General features: G+C 41.9%; 1 protein-coding gene across 2 annotated transcripts in view; it reads left to right on the top strand.

The window, feature by feature from the left end:
* Positions 1-24,233, top strand: part of APBB1IP (amyloid beta precursor protein binding family B member 1 interacting protein) — a 128,891-nt gene that overhangs the window by 45,127 nt on the left and 59,531 nt on the right. For both annotated transcript variants that reach the window (XM_023194845.3, XM_023194846.3), the window contains exons 3-6: positions 9,377-9,448; positions 12,422-12,509; positions 17,600-17,892; positions 19,982-20,059. In XM_023194845.3, coding sequence (XP_023050613.2) covers positions 9,377-9,448; positions 12,422-12,509; positions 17,600-17,892; positions 19,982-20,059 — 531 coding nt within the window. The remainder of the gene's footprint in view (positions 1-9,376; positions 9,449-12,421; positions 12,510-17,599; positions 17,893-19,981; positions 20,060-24,233) is intronic.

Below are 24,233 nucleotides of genomic sequence, written 5' to 3'. Positions count from 1 at the left end.
AGGCAGGTAAAGAGCAAGGGGAGATTTCTGTCTCTCTCACCCCCAGCCATGCGCAGAAACAATTAAATGAGGAATTTTATTCCTGGTAGACAGACAGGTGGCAACTTCTCTGGTGAAATACTGAAGACTAATTCTAACCTTCCTGAACTTCATTGACTGTGACTCATTTTAATAATAGGAAAGTCATTTTTATACCTCCTCTGTTGTTTCATTTTTTTAATTATTATTTATTTTGAGCCAGGGTCTCGCTCTGTTGCCCAGGCTGGAATGCAATAGTACAATCATGAGTCACTGCAGCCTTTAACTCCTGGGCTCAAAGGATCTTCCTGCCTCTGCCTCATGAATAGCTGGGACTACAGGCGCATGCCACTATGACTGGCTTTTTTTTTTTTTTTTTTTGTAGAGATAAAGTCTTGCTCGCAAATATTCTATTTTGTCTTTTCTTTTCATTCTCAGTGCTCTGAAATTTTCATTCTGTTATTGGTGTTAGTATTTTAATCCTAGTAAAGACTAAGCGTAACTAAAAATACAGCTGAAAAGGTGAAATTTGCAACCATTCAAATTAGCTTAGACAACCCGTGAGTTTGTAACATCTTAATATGGTGCCATAAGAAAGCAGGGTTTTGACAGATAAGCTCCTTATAAAAATGTAAATAATATGTGTTTCTTCGTTGTATTGACACTTGCTGCCACTGAAAACAACTCTGTAAACCAAAAATTTGATAATCACAACAAGAAAAAAATCTTAACAACTTTTTTATTTCATGTAGAAGTTGTTAGGACCACTTGTTTGTTTTGTTTTGTTGTGAGGTGGAGTCTTGCTCTGTCGCCCAGGCGGGAGTGCAGCACGACCTCGGCTCACTGCAACCGCCACCTCCTGTGTTCAAGTGATTCTTGTACCTCAGACTCCCAAGTAGCTTCTAGGCGCGCACCACCACACCCAGCTAACTTTTTGGTATTTTTAGTAGAGACAGGGTTTCACCATGCTGGCCAGGCTGGTCTCAAACTCCCGACCTCAAGTGATCCACCTGCCTCAGTCTCACAAAGTGCTGGGATTAGAGGCATGAGCCACCACGCCCAGCCTTGTTTTGAACTTATATGAAAAATAGTGTTTTTTTTGTTTTCTGTTTTATTAAAAAATTCCTATTACAAACAATTTTATTATTACATATTTAATTTAATATATAAAATGGTATGCTTTTATGAATAAATCTTTTAGTTTTAAGAGCATCAAATAATCCCTTAATTTAATATCATTCTGCTCAAAATTCAGTTCCCAGCACGAAATTATAACATATTATTGTTATAACAAAGGAGTACTTAAGCATGTTTATGTGTTCTTTCGTTCTTACCGATCAGCAAATTTAAAATAAACACATGAAATTAGTTATATGATGTGAATTAAGAAATAATTAAGATACAAAATGTCTTGTTTTTCTAAGACCACCAGAGCAAGCACAAAAGAACCAGCGAGTAGGCAAAGGTCAGGAGCAAAACTGCAAGTTTATTTTAGTAACCTAAGGTGTGGAGAAGAAGTCTGTCGGCCTCCAGGCAAAGAAGGCCGGCAGAGTCCCCCCGCCAAGCTCTCAGACGGAGTTCCAACAGTCCCGACAGCCATGGGAAGCTGGGAAGTCCGCGTGGCTCAATGGCGGAGAGCGGCTTTTCTAGGAGTGGGAGGGCAATAGGTGGGGCAGGGGCGTGTCAGGGGGCGTTCCCCAGGTGCGACCAGGTAAATCTTGGCCTCTTCGGATTGACGTCACCTGGTGCATGCCCAGTTGGTCTGCACCTTCCCGGGTCGCCGCGGGCTGCATTTTCGCTCACGCCTGAAAAGTTGGGAGGGGGGGGATGAAGAACCCGGAAGTGCACCATCTTGCCTCCGTTCGTCCAAGCAGAAAACATAACGTGTTTTTATTTACTAAATAAGGATTAGCCTATTACTTGAACTGTTAACTGGCTTTAGATTGAATTAGAAAAGAAGAAAAGTCATTGATATTGTCACTCAAGTTGCCTCAAGTTGCATGGTAGTTATCAGAATTTTTCTTAAAGCAACTACAATTTTTGGTTTGAAAACGGATTCAGGCCTAAATAGATGCGAGCCCCAGTGAAACTTTTGTTTACCAACACAACATATCTGTGTAAGTATCACTATTTACTCGCTTGGAAATAGCATTGGAAAAAGAGAAAATATTATAGTGAATGAGGTTCCACAAACCTGTACCTATAGCAGCAGCTTAGAAACAGACTGTTTAATTGCTCTGATAGTTCTTGGAAACATGTTATTTGGCAACCTCTAAGGACTGCCCGGCCCTGGAATGTGACATTTCTGAGTGTGTCACACCAGGAGCCATGTAGAACGTGTAGCCAGTCAAGTGAGAGGGAACGTTCTGAGGCTTGAGATCTGGACTCTAGCCCAGTTCTTCTCATTAGTCTGGGAAGTTACTTAATCTCTCTGGGTTTCCAACGAAGCATTTCTGAACACAAACATCAACAAGATCTGATTCTTACTTAATAACGACTCCCAGTTTTCTAAGAGATTCTAACACGATAACAAAAAGAGTGTGATTCAGTGTGGCAAATGCTGATTGCAAATTTATGCCAAGTATTGTTGGCTATTTTGTTTAAATGTCACAACAAGCCTATGAATTAGGCATTATTGTTTTCCTTATTTTACAGACAAGGAAACTGAAGTCCAGGGAAATTAAATACCGTGTCAAGTTGGTTGTTAAGGCCAGGATTTACTGACATGTTTACCAAATGCAATAGACAGCAAATCTCTGCTGGAAATGAAGATACCATTGAAGTGTTAGCATGACAGCTGGATTTTAAATGATCAGTAGGATTTTATGAAGGATATATGGACAGAGGAGAATGTTATTTAAAGGGAATAGCATATACAAAGACAAAAGAGTTCTAAAAAGCCTGTTCAGAAAACATCAAGGGTCCTGAGGCCAGGCCTGGTGGCTCACGCCTGTAATCCCAGCATTTTGGGAGGCGGAGGTGTGAGGATCACTGAAGCCCAGGAGTTTGAGACCTGCCTGGGCAACATAGCGAGACCCTGTCTCTGCTAAAAATAAAGTAAAATAACGTAAAAATATATAAATGAATTAAAAAATAAAAGGCCTTGACTGGGGCAAATTAGGAAGGACTTTGAAAGACACGCTGAGTGCCTGAACGCTCTCCACTTCATCGTAAGCAGCCAGGCAAGGCTTTTAAACAGGAGCGTGCCATGTTCACGTTTGTATTTGCAATTTGCAGCAGTGGTGGTGGTGAATATTTCTGGGGAGTCCAGAAGGCTGGGGGCCGGGTGAGCTGGTGATGTATCAACTGTGACTTGATAGAATAAAGGCAAGGAGAAGCCTTCTACAGGAAAAGCCAACAGATTCCCTGACCGACTAGATGGAAAAATGGGAGGAGTAAGGGACTATGCCAAGGGTTCTAAGTCAGACTGATATGTGACTAATGGCCTTTTACCAAGTGAGGGTGCATAGGAAGAGAATGCATGAGGGGGAGTAATGAGTTGGAGCTGCTTAGAGGGAAATGCCCGGAGGATGTTGAGTTGGCTGATTTTAGGCAAGCTACTCTGACCAATGCAATAAGGAACGCCCTCATCCAGGTCCAAAATTCCAGATTCCATGGCTGGAATTGCTGATCTTCACGGCATCCCAAACTCATGCAAACTGAGTTAAATGTGTGAGATTAACTTTGTCGTCGATATAAACATATGTCCTGTAAAACACCTGCATCACAGTACTCAGGATAAATGTTTAAAGACATATTTTTGAAATGTATCCAGGTGGAAAAGAGAAACAATTTAAGGATAAAAATCTAAAGTCTAGAAATATTAAGCATTAGGGAAAATTTCCTTGTGGTTTAAGGAACCTAAGGGAAAGTTTTAGCCTGGACAAGCGGCTTCAACCACTCCACCCCTGGTCTATCCAACAATAACAATAATGATCACAAAATCTAACTGATTTTGTAGTATTTCCATTTATTTTTCATCAACAACTTGTGGTTCTTCCCAAGACATAAAATGAACTCAGAAGTGACATACTCACAAAAAGATTCTAACTCCACCCAGTCACGATGTGAGCATGGCTTGTTTGCAATGCATTGCTTCACTGTGATAACTCCACCCCAGCTCTTTCTGGCTGCTAACCCAAATAACACTTTTAGCTGTCAGGGCTGGGTGGTTTTTTTTTTTTTTTTTCCTCTCTCTCTTTTAATCTTTATTTTGACCTTTGGAAAACACCACATGTACCTATAGGCACAGCCCTGTTTTCTTACACTTGTGTGTGTGTACACTGTACACATGTGTGTAACTCTTGTCTATTCCAAAAATAAAGTTTTATTGCAGAGAGGTCAATTGTGTCATATGACTGCATTTACAGATTAATAATTTTTGTTACAAACTGCCCTTAAGTCAAATGTCTTTTTATTTTCACCGTGCATGCAACTGTGATCCATTCACTAGCAAGTTTACTTACGACTGTAGGTTTCAGCACAATTTTGATATTGACTCCACTTAACTCAATAACAGACTCTCGGGGAGAGGAATGAAAGGGCAGGGGAAAGGGCAGGGGGAAAGATTTTCAGCAGATGAATGCAGGGAGAGGTCACGAGAACGTGCTGTTGTTTTGAGTTATTTCCATCTTAGGTGGATGATTCACTGTGGCACGTCATTAACCTGTTATATAGCAGTGGTATGCACAGCCTGAGAAACGAAGGCCTTTGGGTTCAATGGGTTTTTCTGACTCATTGATGTCACATTTCAAGACTTTATTTTAGTGCTTTTCCAAATTTAAGGGTTCAGGAGAATGAATCAATGGCAATATTCTTGTTACTCAAATTATCTTTGGTTCCTATAAGCTTATTGTAATGCTGGTTGGCAGTTTTGAGGTCAGCAAACAAATCTATATTTATTCTTATAAAATGGATTACTCTTTAAAAAATCTGAAATGTGTTAACACCAATAATTACTCTTAACTTTTTCTGTTAATAATAATTCATCTGAAGGATTCCTGTATTTTCTCACATCATTGTACTCAGAAGGAAATTCACATGAGCAGTTCTGGAATTTTGTTATTTATTCCATGAATTTCTGCTTATTAAAATGATAACTAAAAAACCCATGACAAGATTTTTAATACCATATTAGTTGTTTTGGGAGACAGTTTGTGAAACCATGGAGATAATGTCTACTTAAATACTTTCTGCCATTTTGTAGGATTTTTTTTTTTTTTTTTTTTTTTTTTTTGAGAGAGTCTCACTGTGTCACCCAGGCTGGACTTTGGTGGCACCATCATAGCTCACTGCAGCCTCGACTTCCTGGACTCAAGCCATCATCCCGTCTCAGCCTCCTGAGTAGCTGGGACTACAGGCACGTGCCCCCACACTTGGCTCATTTTTTAATTTTTTGCAGAGAAGTCTATGTTGCCCAGGCTGGTTTCAAACTCCTGGCCTCAAGCACTCCTCTCCCCTCGGCTTTCCAAAGTGCTGGGATAACAGGCGTGAGTCACCGTGCCCAGCCTTGTAGGACATTTAAAGAACGGAGGATATGATTCAGATACTTTGTGTGCAACTGTGTGGGGATAAAACCCCATGGAAAAGATTCCTCATGCTGACTTCCCTCCTGAAACAGGGGTGGGGCCCACCTGCAGCCATCTTCCTCTCTTCTAGCTGCCATAAACACTTTTTTAATCCCAACAATACACACAAAATAGGCCAGGTATCATCTATCATCCTTTACTGCTGCTGTGTTTGATTCCTGTCTGACTTGCCCTGCACACATAGACCTAGACCTTCGTTTTCTTTGTCACTTGTTGCTTCTGTACCTGGGTGCTCACCTGTCTGCTTTGTGTGGACTGACCCTCAGCATTCACTGAGTGGCTTCCTCGAATTCAAACACACACCTCCTTGTCCCATGTGTATGTACACCTGATTCTTTGGGATGCATTTGCTACTAGGAAATGTGCTAGTTCGATGGAATCTAGACCTCTCCTAACTAAAGACCTCTTCTTGTCCCCTCCCAGTGACTCCTGGCCAACACAGTTTTACAACTTCCTGTGCTCCTGCAAGACACCTCCTACACTGGATGCCAGATAGGGCACTAGAGAAAATTAATGCATCTCATAGCAATTCAAGCATCCGTTCTCCAAAATAAAACATGCAAAACTTAAACCTTGAAATGACTGTGGAATACTCTCAGTGACCTGCAGCTCAGAATAGCTTTTGTGTTTCTCACGAGGGAGAGACTAGAAGGAGGGCAAAAGAAAAGCCACTGCAGGGGGCAGAAAATTCAGATGGAAAATGTTCTCAGTCCTGTTCGGCAAGGGTGATAAGGTTATGTAGGAGAAGAAAATAATTTTTTTCTTCTTAAAATAGGGAGAGGGGGAAATATACGATGGAAAAATTAGCAAGAAGATTTCATTATGTCAGATTTCCTAAGTGATAAACCCAAGATAATTGTTGAAGATAATTTGGGAAGATTAAGTGCTAGCTTTGCAGGGTGGATATTTGGAGGATATGCACTGATTCACCCAAAATGATTTTACAGCCTCATCTATTCTGATTGCTCAGCGTCAGTGCTATCCTGGGTGCTAAATGTTGCTAATAGCAACTCTGTTGCTCTTGCAACAGAGTTAGTGCCAGATAAATATTACTGTTATCATCACCATCATCATTTACATCACTTCACTTTTAAGAATTGTGATATCTTAAAAATCATTTGGCCGGGTGTGGTGGCTCACGCCTGTAATCCCAACACTTTGGGAGGCCTGAGTGGGTGGATCACTTGAGGTCAGGAGTTCAAGAACAGCCTGGCCAACATCATGAAACCCCATCTCTACTAAAAACACAAAAATTAGCCAGGCATGGTGGCGGGCGCCTGTAATACTAGCTACCCAGGAGGCTGAGGCAGGAAAATTTCTTGAACCTGGGAGGCAGAGGTTGCAGTGAGCTGAGATCAAGCCATTGCACTCCAGCCTGGGAGACAGAGTGAGACTTTGTCTCAAAAATAAAAGAAGGAGGAGGACGAGGAGGAGGAAGAGGAAGAGGAGGAAGAGGAGGAGAAGGAGGAGAAGGAGAAGGAGAAAGGGAAGGAAGTCATTTGAGTCATTTTTAAGAAAGTAAAGTTAGTGTGACAAAGTTTGTTTCATCGACATATTTGATAAAGAGACTAAGACACCCTGATTATTAGCTAAAGCTATTAAAAATAAAAATATGTGACTGCTAAAGTATTAAAGTCACTTAAAGGGTGAACTACAAGTTTTCAAGATAGTTTATTCAAGGAAAGGTAGATTTGCCTCGACTTGGCCTATTTCAGCCAAGTAGTTTATTTTAAATACACACACATGAAGAGATAATAGTATTATGGTTATGATTTAGAAAGTATCTTTATCGGCCAGGTGTGGTGGCTCACACCTGTAATCCCAGCATTTTGGGAGACCGAGGCAGGCGGATCACCTGAGGTTAGGAGTTTCAGAACACCCTGGCCAACATGGCGAAACCCTGTCTCTACTAAAAATACAAAAAATTAGCCAGGTATGGTGGGACATGCCTGTAATTCCAGCTACTCAGGAGGCTGAGGCACGAGACTTGCTTTAACACGAGAGGTGGAAGTTGCAGTGGCGTGAGATGGCACCACTGCACTCTAGGCTGGGCGACAAGAGCAAAACTCCATCTCAAAAGAAAAAAAGAAATAGAGTATCTTTATCTTTTAGTACTGCATTCTGAAATATTTGTGGAAAAATAATATTTGCTTTAAAATATCTGTTGTAGGAAGATATAAATGGAAAAAGATCAGTCCAGTTGAAAATTATTAAAGCTGGACAATGTGTACATGAAAATCATTATTCTCTCTGCTTTTGTGTATATTTTTAATTTCCAAATTAAAAGAATGAGATACAAATGCATGTATGTACATATGCAAGTAAATATTGTGATTTGGCTTAAATATTACATACTGATTCTCTACATCCACCAGACTTCTTAGTATGAGCTATACTTGGCATTAATCTTACAGTGTTTTAGAGCATTTTGAAATGTCCTTAGAGGCTGAGCAAGGTGACTCATTCCTGTAATCCCAGCACTTTGGGAGGTCAAGGAGAGTGGATCACCCTCAGGTGAGGTCAGGAGTTTGAGACCAGCCTGGCCAACATGATGAAACCCCGTCTCTACTAAAAATACAATAATTAACCAGGCGTGGTGGTGGGTGCCTGTCATCCCAGCTACTCGGGTGGCTGAGGAAGGAGAATTGCTTTAACCTGAGAGATGGAGGCTGGAGTGAGCTGAGATCGTGCCACCACACTCCAACCTGTGTGACAGAGCAAGATTCCGTCTAAAAAAAAAAAGAAAAGAAAAAAGAAAGAAATGTCCTTAGAAATGGTCTGCAACAAATTCCTCATGTTACAGGTGAAACAATTGATTACCTTTGCCAAACTACTGCTAGTTAGTGGCCAAAGGACTAGTAATGTGTCCTAACTTCCCAATTTAGCCTTGCCAAAAATGTCAGGAAACAGAGCAGCCAGTTGCGACTCACAGTGCATCCCACCCTATTTTGTCGCAAACTTTTCCTCTTCTTGGGCAATTGCTTCATTTGGTTTAGGCAAAGAAAGTTTAAAATGTAAAAACATGTTTTCTTTCCATCTCTTTTCACTTGACAGGGCGGCTATTTAAGTTCTAAGTGTTTGTCCACCAGTACTTCTAAATAAATGTACTAAAAACTATTATTTCAGAAATATCTTTTGAAAGCAGGGAATTGTTGGGTAAATATTCTTAATCACTCCTCACGTCATTTTCATGTAAGTTTTTTTTTTTTTTTTTTTAGACAGAGTCTCGCTCTGTCCCCCAGGCTAGAGTGCAGTGGTGTGATCTCGGCTCACTGCAACCTTTGCCTCCTGTGTTCAAGCGATTCTCCTGCCTCAGCCTCCCAAGTAGCTGGGACTACAGGCGCCCACCACCACACCCAGGTAATTTTTGTGTTTTTTGTAGAGATGGGGTTTCACCATATTGGCCAGGCTGGTCTTGAACTCCTGACCTCAGGTGATCCGCCTGTTTCGGCCTCCCTTGGTGCTGGGATTACAGGCATGAGTCACCTTGCCCAGCCTGTTTCTTTGGCCCCAAGAAGACTAGTTTAGCCTGGAAAATTTCATCTGCGGCTCTGAGGCGTTTCCAAGGTTTGGCACAATCTTGGATCAAGCAGATTGGATAGAAGCCAGGCATGAAATTTCAGGCTAACATGAGCCTTCCTCTCAGTATAGTCCTCTCCCTACTTAGCTGCCCATGGATGGGGCTCTTGGGGGAAAGAGAGGGATGCAAAGAGTATCCTAGGATCAGGCTTTTATGAGACTGCTAATATCTCAGTTTCTTCCTTTTTCAGATGGGTGAGTCAAGTGAAGACATAGACCAAATGTTCAGCACTTTGCTGGGAGAGATGGATCTTCTGACTCAGGTAAACTTCCCTTTTTAACTGTCAAATTAGAAAACAAAAATAGAGTTGCAGAATTTCATTATAATATGACAAAGGAGCTGTCTTTTTTAAAACCCCGAAGATTGGCAACATTATGTAGTTCCAATATAATTGTGACAATGACGGATTAAAAAAAAAAGTTTGTTCCTGACTATACTCTTTTGAGATCAGTTAGTTTAATACATTGATCAGACATGCATCAAACTTGTAGTATCCACGTATTTACCAATAGAGAAATTTACCCCCAAGTGTACTACCCTACAACCACCAGCACTGAGCCATTTGCCTGTGGTTACTTTTATATAAACTCACTAAGAAAATATTATCTTTGTTTGATTTTGGGCTGTTTTTGAGACAGAGTCTCACTCTGTTGCTTAGGCTGGAGGGCAGTGGCACAATCATGGTTCACTAGAGCCTCAACCTCATGGGCTCAAGTGATCCTCTGGCCTCAGCCTCCCAAGTAGCAGGGACTTGGGACTTGCACACCACCACACCCAGCTAATTTTTTTTTTTCTTTTGTAGAGATGAGATCTCACTATGTTGCCCAGGCTGGATATCATCTTTAGTAAAGACTTTTTTACCAACTCTTGAGGAAATGCTATATTTTAAATAACTAAGTGGGAGTTTTGGTGGCCTCGTGATTAGACTGTAAGAACTGAGTACCCTCAAAGGAATGTGAAAACCACTCAGCCATAGACAGAAAAAAGCCCCCAGCATCAAGATCAGATTGACTCAGAGGTCACTGAGCCCCACTGTCGGTGCCACTACAGCCAGGCAGCTGCTAACCCAGCAGCCACTAAGCCAGGTTACAGTCAGGTGCTAACCCAGCAGCCACTAAGCCAGGTTACAGTCAGGTGGGCTTTAGAACGTCTCAGAGTGTGCTCATAAATGAGCCTTTGACTAAGAAGGTAACCAGCTCATCACTTTTCTGCATAAAATGTCAAAAGAAGAATAAGCCAGTATTCCTAAATAAGGTAGGGGTCTTCTAAAGCTCTCTCTAAAAAACAAAAAAACAACAAATGAATAGTCTGTGTTTTGAAAGACTTTATTTTAGGAAAAATAAACCAATTCTAACCTGGGCACAGTGGCTCACACCTGTATTCCCAGCACTTTGGGAGGTCGAGGTGGGCAGATCACTGGTCAGGAGTTCGAGACCAGGCTGGCCAATATGGTGAAACCCCATCTCTACTAAAAACACAAAAATTAGCCAAGCCTGGTGGCGGGTATTTGTAATGCCAGCTACTCAGGAGGCTGAGGCAGGAGAATCATTTGAACCCAGGAGCAGAGGTTACGGTGAGCTGAGATTGTGCCATTGCACTCCAGCCTGGGCGACAGAGTGAGACTCTGTCTCAATAAAAACAAAAATAAAAAATAAACCAATTCCAGTTAGCATCTACTTTACATTCCCAGTAAGATTCAGAAAAGTTTAGATTCTATGAAAGAAGGGATAAGATACAAGACAGTTGGCTTACAGGAAGGGGTGCTGGTTAAAAGGTGTTAGGATGACAACCACATTTCTTTCTTTCTTCCTTCCTTCCTTTCTTCCTTTCTTTCTTTCTCTTTCTTTTCTTTCTTTCTTTCTTTTTTCTTTCTTTCTTTCCTTCCTTCCTTCTTTCTCACTCTCATTCTTTCTCTCTGTCTTTCTTTCTTTCTTTCCCTTCCTTCCTTCCTTCCCTCCCTCCCTCCCTCCCTCCCTCCTCCTTCCTTTTTTTTTTCTTTCTTTTTCTTTTTTTTTTTTGAGACGGAGTCTCACTCTGTCACCAGGCTGGAGTGCAGTGGCACAATCCAGGCTCACTGCAACCTCCATCTCCCAGGTTCAAGAGATTCTCCTCTCTCATCCCCCCTGCATTATCTGGGATTACAGGTGCACGTCATTTTTTTTTTTTTTTTTTGTATTTTTGTATTTTTAGTAAAGCTAATTTTTGTATTTTTAGTAGAGACAGGGTTTCACCATGTTGGCCCGGATGGTCTCTATCTCCTGACATCGTGATCTGTCCACCTTGGCCTCCCAAAGTGCTGGGATTACAGTTGTGAGCCGATGGCAACCACATTTCTAAAGATGACGACTGTGTTTTCTCCTCCCATGGTGCAGGAGAGTTTAAGGGAACGTGTGTGGTCTCTCTGTACCCGTTCCCTCATTCCTGCAGCCGGTGGGGAAAGTGTTCCGATGGGCCAGAGTCTGGGATTTTTGCAGGACCACATTTAAGTATTGTTACTGTAAGGCAAGAACAGGAAAGAGGCTGGGCATGATGGCTCACACCTGTAATCCCAGCACTTTGGGAGGCCGAGACAGGAGGCTCACTTGAGCCCAGGAGTTAAAGGCCATCCTGGGCAACATAGTAAGACTCATTTTTATTAAAAAAAAAAAAAAAAAAAAAAAAAAGGAATAGGAAAAGGCCCCTTTTAGTCTCTTGGACCTGCCGTCACACAAAGCCCTTTTGGTTTTGGCTGTTTCTTTGTTGCGGCCAAATGGATGTAGTCATAGGTTTGCTTGGCTAAACAGCCCTGCCAACAGGTAGGTTCTCAAGATTTTAGGCTAAGGAAGTATTTTACTACAACAGACTGCATCCTCAAACAGCTTGTCTCCTCCAGGTACCAGGATATTTATTTATTTGATGTCATGACTTAAGTCATTACAGAATTATTTGTATATATGTATATATATAGTGTGTGTGTTCACCATTACAAGACATTATTTGTTCTTTATAAAAATTAACTTCCTCATTCTCATTGACATGTTCCGTTTCAAGATCTTCCTTCTAGAATAATTTTTAAGCTGTAATTTTCTATAGGGGAAAAATTACGTAAAACGTTTTCAAGTTACAATATGGTTTTCAGAGAACATACTAAGGGAGAAAATGTGTAAATAATACGTGGTTTTTGACTTGCTGAGTAAAGTGTGCTACAGAAATGTTTGTATCGTGAATAACTTTGACGGGGGATCTTTTTTCACAGAGTTTAGGAGTTGACACTCTCCCTCCTCCTGACCCTAACCCACCCAGAGCTGAATTTAACTACAGTGTGGGGTTTAAAGATTTAAATGGTAAGCATAACAATTTCTTTTCTTAAGTAATTCAGAATCATGGTGATGATTCAAATCAGTATGAAACTATAATTTGAACACTAAATTAAAGGAACCTAAACATTGTGATAAATATCATTGTTAAAATCATGGGTTTCAGACTGGGTTTTACTGTGTCTTGATTGAATTGAGAGAATCAAGAAGACATTTTTGCCAATAACGAAAGGGAACACCATTCTACATTTGTGAAAAGTCTCCAAATGATCTTGTGCCTTAAAGTAAGGGGAGTTTCTTCTTATTACTAAGCCCATAGAGTAACAAGGAGTAGTATATGAAAATATTCATAAGGAAATGACCCTTCAGTGATAGAAATCAACTATTTCATAATGATTAATAAATATGAATGGATACTTCATATTTTATTTAAAATATTTTTTAATTTATATATAATATATACTTATATGTAATTTAGTCTACTTGACATTTTTTCATTTTTCCTGAACTTGTCACTTTATTTTATTACCAAAAATCTCTCAGCCATGCATGGTGGCTCACACCTGTGATCCCAACACTTTAGGAGGCCAAGGCGGGAGGATTGCTTGAGCTCAGGAGTTTGAAACCAGCCTGGGCAACATAGCAACACCCCATCTCTATGAAAAATAAAAAAAAATAGCCAAGTGTGGTGGCATGTGCCTGTGGTCTCAGCTGCTTGGGAGGCTGAGGCAGGAAGACCAAGGCTGCAGTGAGCTGTGTTTCTGCCACTGCACACCACCCTGGGCAACAGAATGAGATTCTATCTGAAGAAAATAAAAAACAAAACAAAACAAAAACTCTCAGTTTATTTAAGTGGAGACATCTTTAGGCCACATGCTATTCATATTATAATAAGTCTTGAGGCCGGGCACAGTGGCTCAAGCTTGTGATCCCAACACTTTGGGAGGCCAAGGCGGGCAGATCACGAGGTCAGATCGAGACCATCCTGGCTAACACGGTGAAATCCCGTCTCTACAAAAAATACAAAAAATTAGCTGGGCGTGGTGGCAGGCGCCTGTAGTCCCAGCTACTCGGGAGGCTGAGGCAAGAGAACGGCGTGAACCCAGGAGGCGGAGCTTGCAGTGAGCTGAGATCGCGCCACTGCACTCCAGCCTGGGCGACAGAGTGAGACTCCATCTCAAAAAAAAAATAATAAATCTTGAAGTAATCACTTTCAAATTAGTGAAAACTCACTGCAACTCTGGAAGAAGATTTCCCAAAGACTTGCAGTGCCTACCAAAAATGTGAAAAGCAAGATAGGAGAGAAGTTCAATTACAGAAATCCAGAATTCCAAGTTTTATTTCTGTGCTTCTCTGGATTTTTTTTTTTTTTTTTTTCCAGGCAGAGTCTCTCTCTGTCACCCAGGCTGGAGTGCGGTGGCGGGATCTCCACTCACTGCAACCTCTGCCCTCTGGGTTTGAGCGATTCTCTTGCCTCAGCCTCCCAAGTAGCTGGGACTACAGGCAAGAGCCACCATGCCCGGCTAGTTTTAGTAGAAGAAGGGGTTTCGTCTTGTTGGCTAGGCTGGTCTCGAGCTCTAGACCTCAGGTGATCCACCTGTTTCAGCCTCCTAAAGTGCTGGAATTACAGATGTGAGGCATGGCGTCCGACCAGGCATTTCTCTGTTTGTATCATTTCCAGTAGTTTTGTAATAAACCATTAGGTGCCAGTGACTGTTTCTTGATAAATTATAATATACCTCTTTTGATTTTCTCTTTTTCCTACACTCTTTTTATTTGCCACACAAATTTATTATTCCTGCCAGTCATTTCCACCAAGATGGTAACATTCATGAAGTTTTTTTTACAAAAGCAGGCCAGGCATGGTGGCTGACGCCTATAATCCCAGCACGTTGGGAGGCCAGTGCTGGTGGATCACTTGAGGTCAGGAGTTCAAGACCAGCCTGGCCAACATGATGAAACCCCATCTCTACTAAAAGTACAAAAATTAGCCAGGCATGGTGGCAGGCACCTGTAATCTCAGCTACTTGGGAGACTGAGGGACCAAAATCACTGGAACCCAGAAGACGGAGGTTGTAGTGAGCCAAGATTGCACCACTGCACTTTAGTCTGGATGACAGAGCAAGACTCTGTCTAAAAAAAAAAAGCAAAAAAAAAAAAAAAAAAAAGCAATACACTTTTGTAAAATTATGATTGCAATAGGTAACATATACTTGCACACATGAACAATGCAAATTTAGCCTCACCACATCATAACAGCTGCATGTTTTATAATCAGTTCAATTAAAATTAAAATTTAATCAATATTTCAATTTAATTGTAGTCATCTCAACTAACACTTTCTAAGCACTAACTCAGTGCCTGGTATCACAATACTGACAATGGTAGGAGCAATGATACCCAGATACCCAGCAAGATATAAACACAGTCACATTACACTACAATAATAAGACACTCTTCTCATTAAGGAAACAAGATGTACACATGGGGTCTAATTTGGATACGGGAAAAGACAATTAAAAACTACTCCTATGTATGGAAAATTAAATTTGTATGGAATTAGATTAAGAATAGATTTGTTTTGGCTTCACTTTAAAACACTGCTAAAATGAGTTCAAAATATTTTGCCCAGGCTGGGTGCGAGCCTGTAATCATGCTTGCAATTCCATCACTTTGGGGGGCCAAGGCAGGAGGATCACTTAATCCCAGGAGTTTGAGACAAGTCTGGGCAACATAGTGAGACCACTGTCTCTAAAAAAATTTAAAAATTAGCCAGGCATGCTCGTTTGTGCCTGTAGTCCCAGCTACTTGGGAGGCTGAGGTGGGAAGATTGCTTGAACCCATGAGGTCGAGGCTACCGTGAGCTATGATCCTACCACTGCACTGCAGCCTGGGCAACAGAACAAGAGCCTGTTTTAAAAAAAAAATTGCCCAAAGTCATTCAGAGAGTCAGTGATCAATTTCAGAATAAAATCTATTTCTTTCCCATTCCCCAATTCCATATTACTCAATTCTACATTCATAAATTTAGCTAATCTTTATTAAAACATTTCATCTCTATTGATAAATTTAGAAATCTTTAATATATTAAAAAGCTATTAATAACTAATATAATAATTCAATTCATTAAATTTGCTTTGGAAATTACTAATATAAATATTATTATGGAGGTTTTGTCCCTAAAACTTTTATAATAGAGTAAAGGTGTATATGTCAACAGTCACAATGTGATTGATTATGGTAGAAAATTATAAATATGCTTCTTTAGTTCTATATATATTTTCTCTGAAAACATTTTAAATTAATTTAACTTAATTTTATAAAGAAATTATATATAGGCTGGGCCTGATAGCTCTCACCTGCAATCTTAGCACTTCAGGAGGCTGAGGCAAGGGGATCACTTGAGGCCAGGAGATCGAGACCAGCCTGGTCAACATGGCAAAACCCTGTCTCTACTAAAAATACAAAGATTATCGAGGCAGGATGGTGCATACCTGTAATCTCAGCTGCTCGGGAGGCTGAGGCAGGAGAATTGCTTGAACCTGAGAGGCAGAGGTTGCAATGAGCTGAGATCATGCCACTGCACTCCAGCCTGGGTGACAAAGCGAGAGTCTGTCTCAAAAAAAAAAAAGAAGTCATGTATAAAAATGACTTACAGTCAAATAAACTCTTTTTACACATTGAGGAAACCCAAACTTTAGTCCTAGTACTGTAAACTAGCACTACTAGCATTCCTGTAATACGCTTTTATGATGATGATGTCTGACAATGTATCCTTTCACAAAGTTTATTTGTTACTGAGTAGGCTTCATTCCGGCTGCTCCCATTTCCTCAGTCTGGTTCATCATATCTATAGCAGCTAGAATTCTCCTCATGGATCACTTCCTTCCTGCCCATCCTTTGTTCATTATATTTACCATATCATATATGCCTGATGATCAAAGTACTCCACCAGGACTACTCACCAACACCACCCCCACTACACCACATGATCTAATCAATGTTCAGGATCACACAGATTACTCTACCATAGTAATCCCACACATGGAAGAAATCCTAAGGTGATCTCTCCTCCCTCCCTCTCACTCTGAAAATTTATGTCTTTCCTGTCTTTTAAAAGTTAACTCCCAGCTTACTATCTTCATTAAGTTTCTACCATTTAATCCCATAATTTTTTAACTCCTTGCCACCTATGGTGCTTTCATTTCTGCTATTTATCATTAATTGCTCTTGGCTGGGCACGGTGGCTCTTGCCTGTAATCCCAGTACTTTGGGAGGCTGAGGTGGGAAGATCGCTTTAGCCCAGGAGTTTGAGACCAGTCTGGGCAATGTGACGAAACGCTGTCTCTACACAAAATACAAAAATTAACTGGACCTGGTGGCATGCACCTGTAGTCCCAGCTGCTTGGTAGGCTGAGTTGGGAGGATTGCTTGAGCCGGGGAGGCAGAGATTGCAGTGAACCGAGATCACACTATGGCACTCCGGCCTGGGCAATAGAGTGAGACTCTGTCCCAGATAAATAAATAAATAATTTTTAAAAATTGGTCTTTCTCCAAATGTGAAGTTTTCTACAGTTAGGTGGCGAGCCTATAGAAGCTCCATCTTCACCCCAAAGTCACAGGCACATTAAACCCCAGTTGGTTGAAATCCAGTTTCTTCTAAATAGCAGCAGTACTCTATTTGCCCTCCAAATGCTTAGGGAAAACTCCCCTTCCATCCATTTCCAATGCTCTCCCCTCCCCTACTTTTCTAAAACTCTGAGATCTTACACTATAATATGCAAGGATTTCCTACTTAAGTATCTATTCATGGGCTTGGATTTGACTTTATAGCTGGTGTGTCAGGTGCCCCAGTGTGGAGAACACATTTCCTCCATTTATTTTCTTGGTATTAGAAACTCACTCAGATTAACCATGTAACAAATGCAGCAACAGTCCTTTTAGGAATTCCTATACTTGTGCTATTGAATTAAAATATTCTCAATCTTCTCATTATATCATAACCAATCAAAATAAGGATTCCTTTCTACTCAAATATTATGCTTAAAAATTATCTTCTTTCAGTTTTTCCAGATGCAAGTAGTTGTTTATACCGTTAATGTGATTTTCCCTACTAGAGTCCTTAAATGCACTGGAAGACCAAGATTTAGAGGCTCTCATGGCAGATCTGGTAGCAGACATAAGTGAAGCTGAGCAGAGGACAATCCAGGCACAGAAAGAGTCCTCGCAGAATCAACATCATTCAGCATCTCTACAGGCATCAAATGTCAGTGGTGCAGCCCCTCTTGGTCATGGAACAAATGTTGCTGCCACTGGTATCAGCCCATATGAGAATGACTTACCACCTCCACCAGCTGATCCTGTGTTAGACCTTCCACTGCCGCCACCACCTCCTGAACCTCTCTCTCAGGTAAGTGCGTGGGACCAGAAATGGCAGGGCCATCAGCCTCTGCTACCTATCACTGATGTTCTCTGAAGTGATCATTACATTCCAAAGTTTGTGCATCCAAAGATCTGACACACTAAAAAACCAAGATACAGAGCATGCTCGTTGCAAAGCTAGAACGCTGCATAAACAAGCCACATGGGTGTATATCAAGAATGTATTAGGGTCGTATTCAGGGTTTACTATAGTTTGCTTAAAAAATATTTGTATGCAAACACTCTTTGATGAAACTCAGTCTTTTGGGGAAATGTTTTATTAACATCATATTGAAATGTGGAACTGATTGTGTATTTCCGTGTCCCTCCTCCTAGCTCAGTACATAGAGATTGGAAGGCATTCATTATACATTTTCTGAGTAGAGTGAAATTGAATTTTGTTGAACTTGGCAGCCCCGTTCAGTAGGACAGGCACATCCAAGTACCACTTGTAATGTCATAGTTGGGGAGGGTGTTACAAAGCAGGCAGGTGATGGGTGCTTGATATTGATAAATTTCTGAATATTGAAAAACAGACAACTGGAAAGTTTAAATTATCATTATTTGGGATATTAACTCATAGTGTGTCTCTCATAAAATTAAAAAGAGCACTTTTAAGGATTTTCTTTATAGAGTAAGCCAAATATTTTAGAGAAGAGTCCAGTTCAATTTCTGCTTCCACAGTTGTCACACTGTGTCATGATGTTTGGTCCTCACAAATAAGAGCCTAGGGACCCTGAAAGGTCATACAATGCCTTTTGGATGAATAAATATTGAATATAAATCAAATATTAAATTATACTCTATCACACACAGTGCTCTACTGTGTACTTATTATAGAAAATTTATGTGAAAAGGGAGATCAAGATAGAACAGAGACTCTTAATGTAGGGTCCATGAAGATTTCGAGGGGGCCATGCACCCCCTGAAAGTAAACAAAGTACAAAGTTGAATGCACTTGTGAAGCTTTATGGGCTTTCTTAAAGGGGCTTGTGGCTCAAAAAACAATTTGAGAACCACTGCTATAAAAAGATACATGCCTATATTCAAGTAATTAGAATGTAACCAGAACAGCTCATTTCCTTATCATTATAAATAGAAGAGGGACTTAACTTGCCAAACTCAAAGAGCTTTGGGCTCATAAAATACTTCACTCACTTTTCTGCCTGTTCATATGAGCTTGTCAGTGCTCATATGTTTTTTGGTGAATTGTAAGTTTAAATTTCATTCTCTCAGGCCGGGTGCAGTGGCTCACGCCTGTAATCCCAGTACTCTGGGAGGCCAAGGCGGATGGATCACAAGGTCACGAGATCAAGACCATCCTGGCTAACACGGTGAAACCCCATCTCTATAAAAATACAAAAAATTAGCCAGGCATGGTGGTGGGTGCCTGTAGTCCCAGCTACTTGGGAGGCTGAAGCAGGAGAATGGTGTGAACCTGGGAGGCAGAGCTTGCAGTGAGCCGAGATGGCACCTCTGCACTCCAACCTGGGCGACAGAGCAAGACTCCAACGCAAAAAAAAAGAAAAAAAAAAATTCAGTCTCTCTTAACCTTTGGGGACATTAAGAACCCCTTTAAGAATCTAATTTAAAAAATTAGAAATCCCCAAAAAGACATCGTGATCCAAAAGTGTGCATATAATTTCTGGGAGTGTTCAAATCCCTGGAGATGTGTCAATCTACAGATTCCTTAGGTCGGATCCCAGCTTGTGAGCCAAGCAGATTTTTGTGATCTAAATGTACGAACCACTGTTAAAGTCATCATTTCATCTTTTAAGTTACCATTCCCAAGCTATAAAGGGTGACTGCCTTCTATATCTTTGAGCTGAAGAATTTTGTTATAGCCATTTAAACTCTGAAAATTGAATGTTTCGGGTGATGGATACCCCATTTATCCAGATGTGATTATTACACATTGTATGTCTTTAAAAAGTAATTAATACATTCTGAAAATCAAGCATGTGAAATTTGGTAACTTTTGCTAATATAAAGTAGCTAAGACACTAGCAATGACAGAAGTGATTACTCACTGGTATTATTTAATGGACTGTATTGAAGAATATCTTGCCTTTTTTCAGGAAGAGGAAGAAGCCCAAGCCAAGGCTGATAAAATTAAGCTGGCGCTGGAAAAACTGAAGGAGGCCAAGGTTAAGAAGGTGAATCATGAATCCCATTTGCATGGGGGCAGTTAAATTAAGGACCTGTGATTATGCTTAATGATAAAAACAAAATGAAGCCAGGCGCGGTGGCTCACACCTGTAATCCCAGCACTTTGGGAGGCCGAGGTGGGTGAATCACGAGGTCAGGAGATCGAGACCGTTCTGGCTAACACGGTGAAACATCCTCTCTACAAAAATAAAAAAAATTAGCTGGGTGTGGTGGCAGGTGCCTGTAGTCCCAGCTACTTGGGAGGTTGAGGCAGGAGAATCGCTTGAATCCAGGAGGCGGAGGTTGCAGTGAGCTGAGATCGAGCCACTGCACTCCAGCCTGGGAGACTCCGTCTCAAAAAAAAAAAGAAAAGAAAAAAAATGTTGAGTGATACTTTCCAAATAGTTGTAATTTTCAAAAACTTTTAAGGACAAAGGTAGAGAACAATTGTTCTTTCTATAACATCAGTTAGCTCACTTGTGATCAATAAATAAGGGATTTGTGTTACTATAAACGTAGAGGTTTCCTTGGCTTGTACATGATTTTTTTTGCTGGCTTATACATGAATTTTCCTGGGAGCTGAATGGTGGGAGTAGAATTATACCTTCAACAAGAAAGGAGAGGGCCTTTGGCTTGGCTGCTGTCCAGTCAGGGGCCCTTTCAGCTCTATCTTAAGAAATTTTAAAACAAGTTTGCACATCCAGGGCTCCCTTCCTTTGAGCCAGCCTCTCCGGGACTTTGCAAAGTTCTGGGTTGATAGCAGGTGGTGCCACCTTTGGGGACTGCCTTAACTGGGTCAGAGCTCAGCTTCTGTTGGCCTGGCCTCCGCTTTTCCGCAATTGCTCTTGTGCACTTTTCCTATGCCCTGGCGTAGCCGTCAGCCATGCTGCTGCCCTAGATGTCCAAGTTATCTCCCAGGGTACCAAATGCTGTTTTTGCTGGTGCTCTGGTTTCAAAATAGGTTTTGAGTAATCTGCCCTTAACCCTACTTTCCTAATAAGCCTGTAACTTGATCATGCATGTTTTTTTTACAGAGTATAGGTTTTTGAAGAAGACATGCATTTAACCTCACTAGAAGAATATACCTAATGATAATAAAGTGTTAATAATAGTTTGGCTGGGCGCGGTGGCTCACACCTATAATCCTAACACTTTGGGAGGCTGAGGTGGGCAGATCACCCGAGGTCAGGAGTTCAAGACCAGCCTGGCCAACACGGTGAAACCCCGTCTCTACTAAAAGTACAAAAATAAGCTGGATGCATTGGTGTGCACCTGTAATCCCAACTACTCAGGAGGCTGAAGCAGGATAATCATTTGAGCCCAGAAGGCGGAGGTTGTCGTGAGCCAAGATTGCACCACTGCACTCCAGCCTGGACTCCAGAGTGAGACTCCTTCTCAAAAAAAAAAAAAAAAAAAAAAAAAAAAATTAAAAAAGATAGTTAATTTGGTAAAGTAAGGGAAAGATGCAGTCTTCATCGTGTTTTGTTTCGAGACAGGGTCTTGCTCTGTCACCCAAGCTGATCATGGCTCACTGCAGCCTTAAACTCCTGGGGTCAAGCAATCCTCCTCCCTCAGCCTCCTGAGTAGCTGGAACCACAGGCACGTACCACCATGCTAGGCTATTTTTATTTTTTGTAGAGTTGAGGCCTCCCTATGTTGCCTAGGCTGGTCTTGGACTCCTAGGCTCAAGCGAGCCACCCATCTCAGCCTCACAAAGTGCTGGGATTACAGGTGTGAGCCACGATGCCTGGCTCTTCATCTGATTTCAACAGCTGAAGCAAATAACATCTCTTGAGACTCATTCAGAATTTTCTGTTGAGAGTTGCATGAATTGTCCTTTTCACATAGGGCTTTACGCTTACTATTCCCATGGCACCTATCACAGTTCTCTGAATGAAGGCGTTCAATACCTGCCGATGGATAGATATTCAGGAAGTAGTCCTTGGCTACCCCTGGAGCCAGACTTTCAAGGTTCATCTAGGGGAGTCTTCCCAGATTAGTCTGGTTCCACTCATTCCAAATGTGCCCAAATTTCCTTACCATTTTCTCCCCATTTTCCACAAGTGATTAATTCCATAGTCAATCTTTGGAATTCCACATCCTCATCTGCCTTGTCCTTTTCTCAAACCTTGGTTAAATCCAACTTTCCTCCTGTTCAGTCCTGGGCGCTCAGTGAGCTACCCTGGTTCAATCACTCTCTCACCTACAAAACCATTTTTTTTTAAGAGACAAGGGTCTCACTATGTTGCCCAGGTTGGTCTCAAACTCCTGGCATCAAGTGATCCTCCCACCTGGGCCTCCCAAAGTGTTGGGATTACAAGCATGAACCACCACACCTGACCTCAGCTAATGATTTTGTTGCCCGTGTCGCAGGGAAAATAGACGCAGTCAAAACAAAAGTTGCACAAGCTCCCGCTAAGACATCTACCTATCTACCTGCGTGCATCTCTACACATATATCCCATATGCTTTCCTTAATGATGGATGAATCATTATGTTTCTGCCAAGGGCCAGCTTCTTCTCTTGGGCTGCAGTCTCTCTTCTTGTCCTCCTCTCTCAAAAGTCTCTGATGTTGGCCCATCTCACACATAAGCCAGAATGAATCCTCCCGGTGGCCTCCAGTCCCTGCATGACATGGCGACCAGTCACCTCCCTGGCCTCATCTCCCAGCGTTCACTCCTTCATTCACCTCATTCTAGCTGCTGGTCTCCTGACTGCCCCTCAAGCACTCCAGGCCTGCCCTTGCCTTGGGACCTTGCCACACACATCCCCAGTACTCCCAATCCTTCCCCCACTTTAGTGTTCCCCTCAGTGCTTAACACTACCCTATTTGTGTGTGTACGTGTGTGTGTGTGTGTGTGTGTGTGTCAAGGTCTTGCTCTGTCACCCAGGCTGGAGTGCAGTGGTGCTATCACAGCTCACTGAAGCCTCAAATTCCTGGGCTCAAGTGATCTTACCACCCAGCCTCCCAGGTAGCTGGGACTACAGGTATGCACCACCATGGCCCACTATTTTTTAAAATTATTTGTAGAGAAAGGGTCTGGCCATGTTGCCCAGGCTGGTCTCAAACTCTTGGCCTCAAGCAATCTTCCCACTTCAGCCTGTCAAAGTGCTGGGATTATAGGCATGTAATAGTGGTTAAAATAGTTAATTTGGTAAATTAAGGAAAAGATGAAACAGGCATGTAATCCAGCATTTTGGGAGGCTGAGGTGGGAGGATTGCTTGGCCTGGCCTACTTTACTTATTTGTCCTATGTATTGCCCGTATCCCCCACCACCACCCCACAGGATCTTCCCCAGGGATCTTTGTCTCTTTTCCCCACCAATGCATCCCCATCTCTTAGAATAGGTGCCAGGATCACACAGAGGTGAACAAGTCAAGTGTGGTCCCTGCTTGTGGAGAGTTAAGAGTCTAGTTAGACTCTAGCTCTGAAGAAAATAAACCAGGGAGAAGTGATATAGAGTACACAGGCAACCCTTCCGGATGGATTTGGTGCCAAGGAGGCCTCTCTGAGCAGGCAGCCCTGGAGGGAAGGCCTCTGGCCAGAAGCAGTTGGATGCACATGGGTGTGGTGCTAGGGGGCATTCCGGGCAGAGGAAACGGAGAGCGAAAGATGGTCCAGCAAGAATGAGCTCAGGGAGGTGGGGGAAAAAGGAAACAACTGAGAACAGAGAGGCAGCTGGGAGACGAGACACAGGGTCTCAGGTCCAAGGAGAAGTTTGAGTTGTATTATAAGTGCAATGGGAAAACCATTTGAGGGTTTTAAACAGGGGAGTGTAAGACAAATACATGGCTTTTAAAGGTCATAAAGGGCCAGGCACAGAGGATCACACCTCTACTCTTAGCACTTTGGGAGGCCGAGGCAGGAGGATTGCTTGAGGCCAGGAGTTAAGACCAGCCTGGGCAACATAGCAAGAGCCCATCTCTACAAAAATAAAAATTGTTTTTAATTAACTGGGCATGGTGGTTCACACATGTAATCCCAGCTACAGGAGGCTGAGGTGGGAGGATCCCTTGAGCCCAGGAGTTCAAGGTTGCAGTGAGCTATGATCACACCACTGCAAATCAGCCTGGGTGGCAGAGCAAGATCCTGTCTCTAAAATAAATAAGCATGGGTCATACTGGCTGCTTTGTGGAAAGTGGATTGTATGGGGCAAGGTATGAGAGCAGGATTCTACCAC

Source organism: Piliocolobus tephrosceles, chromosome 9, assembly GCF_002776525.5.
Source record: "Piliocolobus tephrosceles isolate RC106 chromosome 9, ASM277652v3, whole genome shotgun sequence".
NCBI classification, from domain to species: Eukaryota; Metazoa; Chordata; class Mammalia; order Primates; family Cercopithecidae; genus Piliocolobus; species Piliocolobus tephrosceles.
This window is presented reverse-complemented; position numbering and strand designations above follow the sequence as displayed.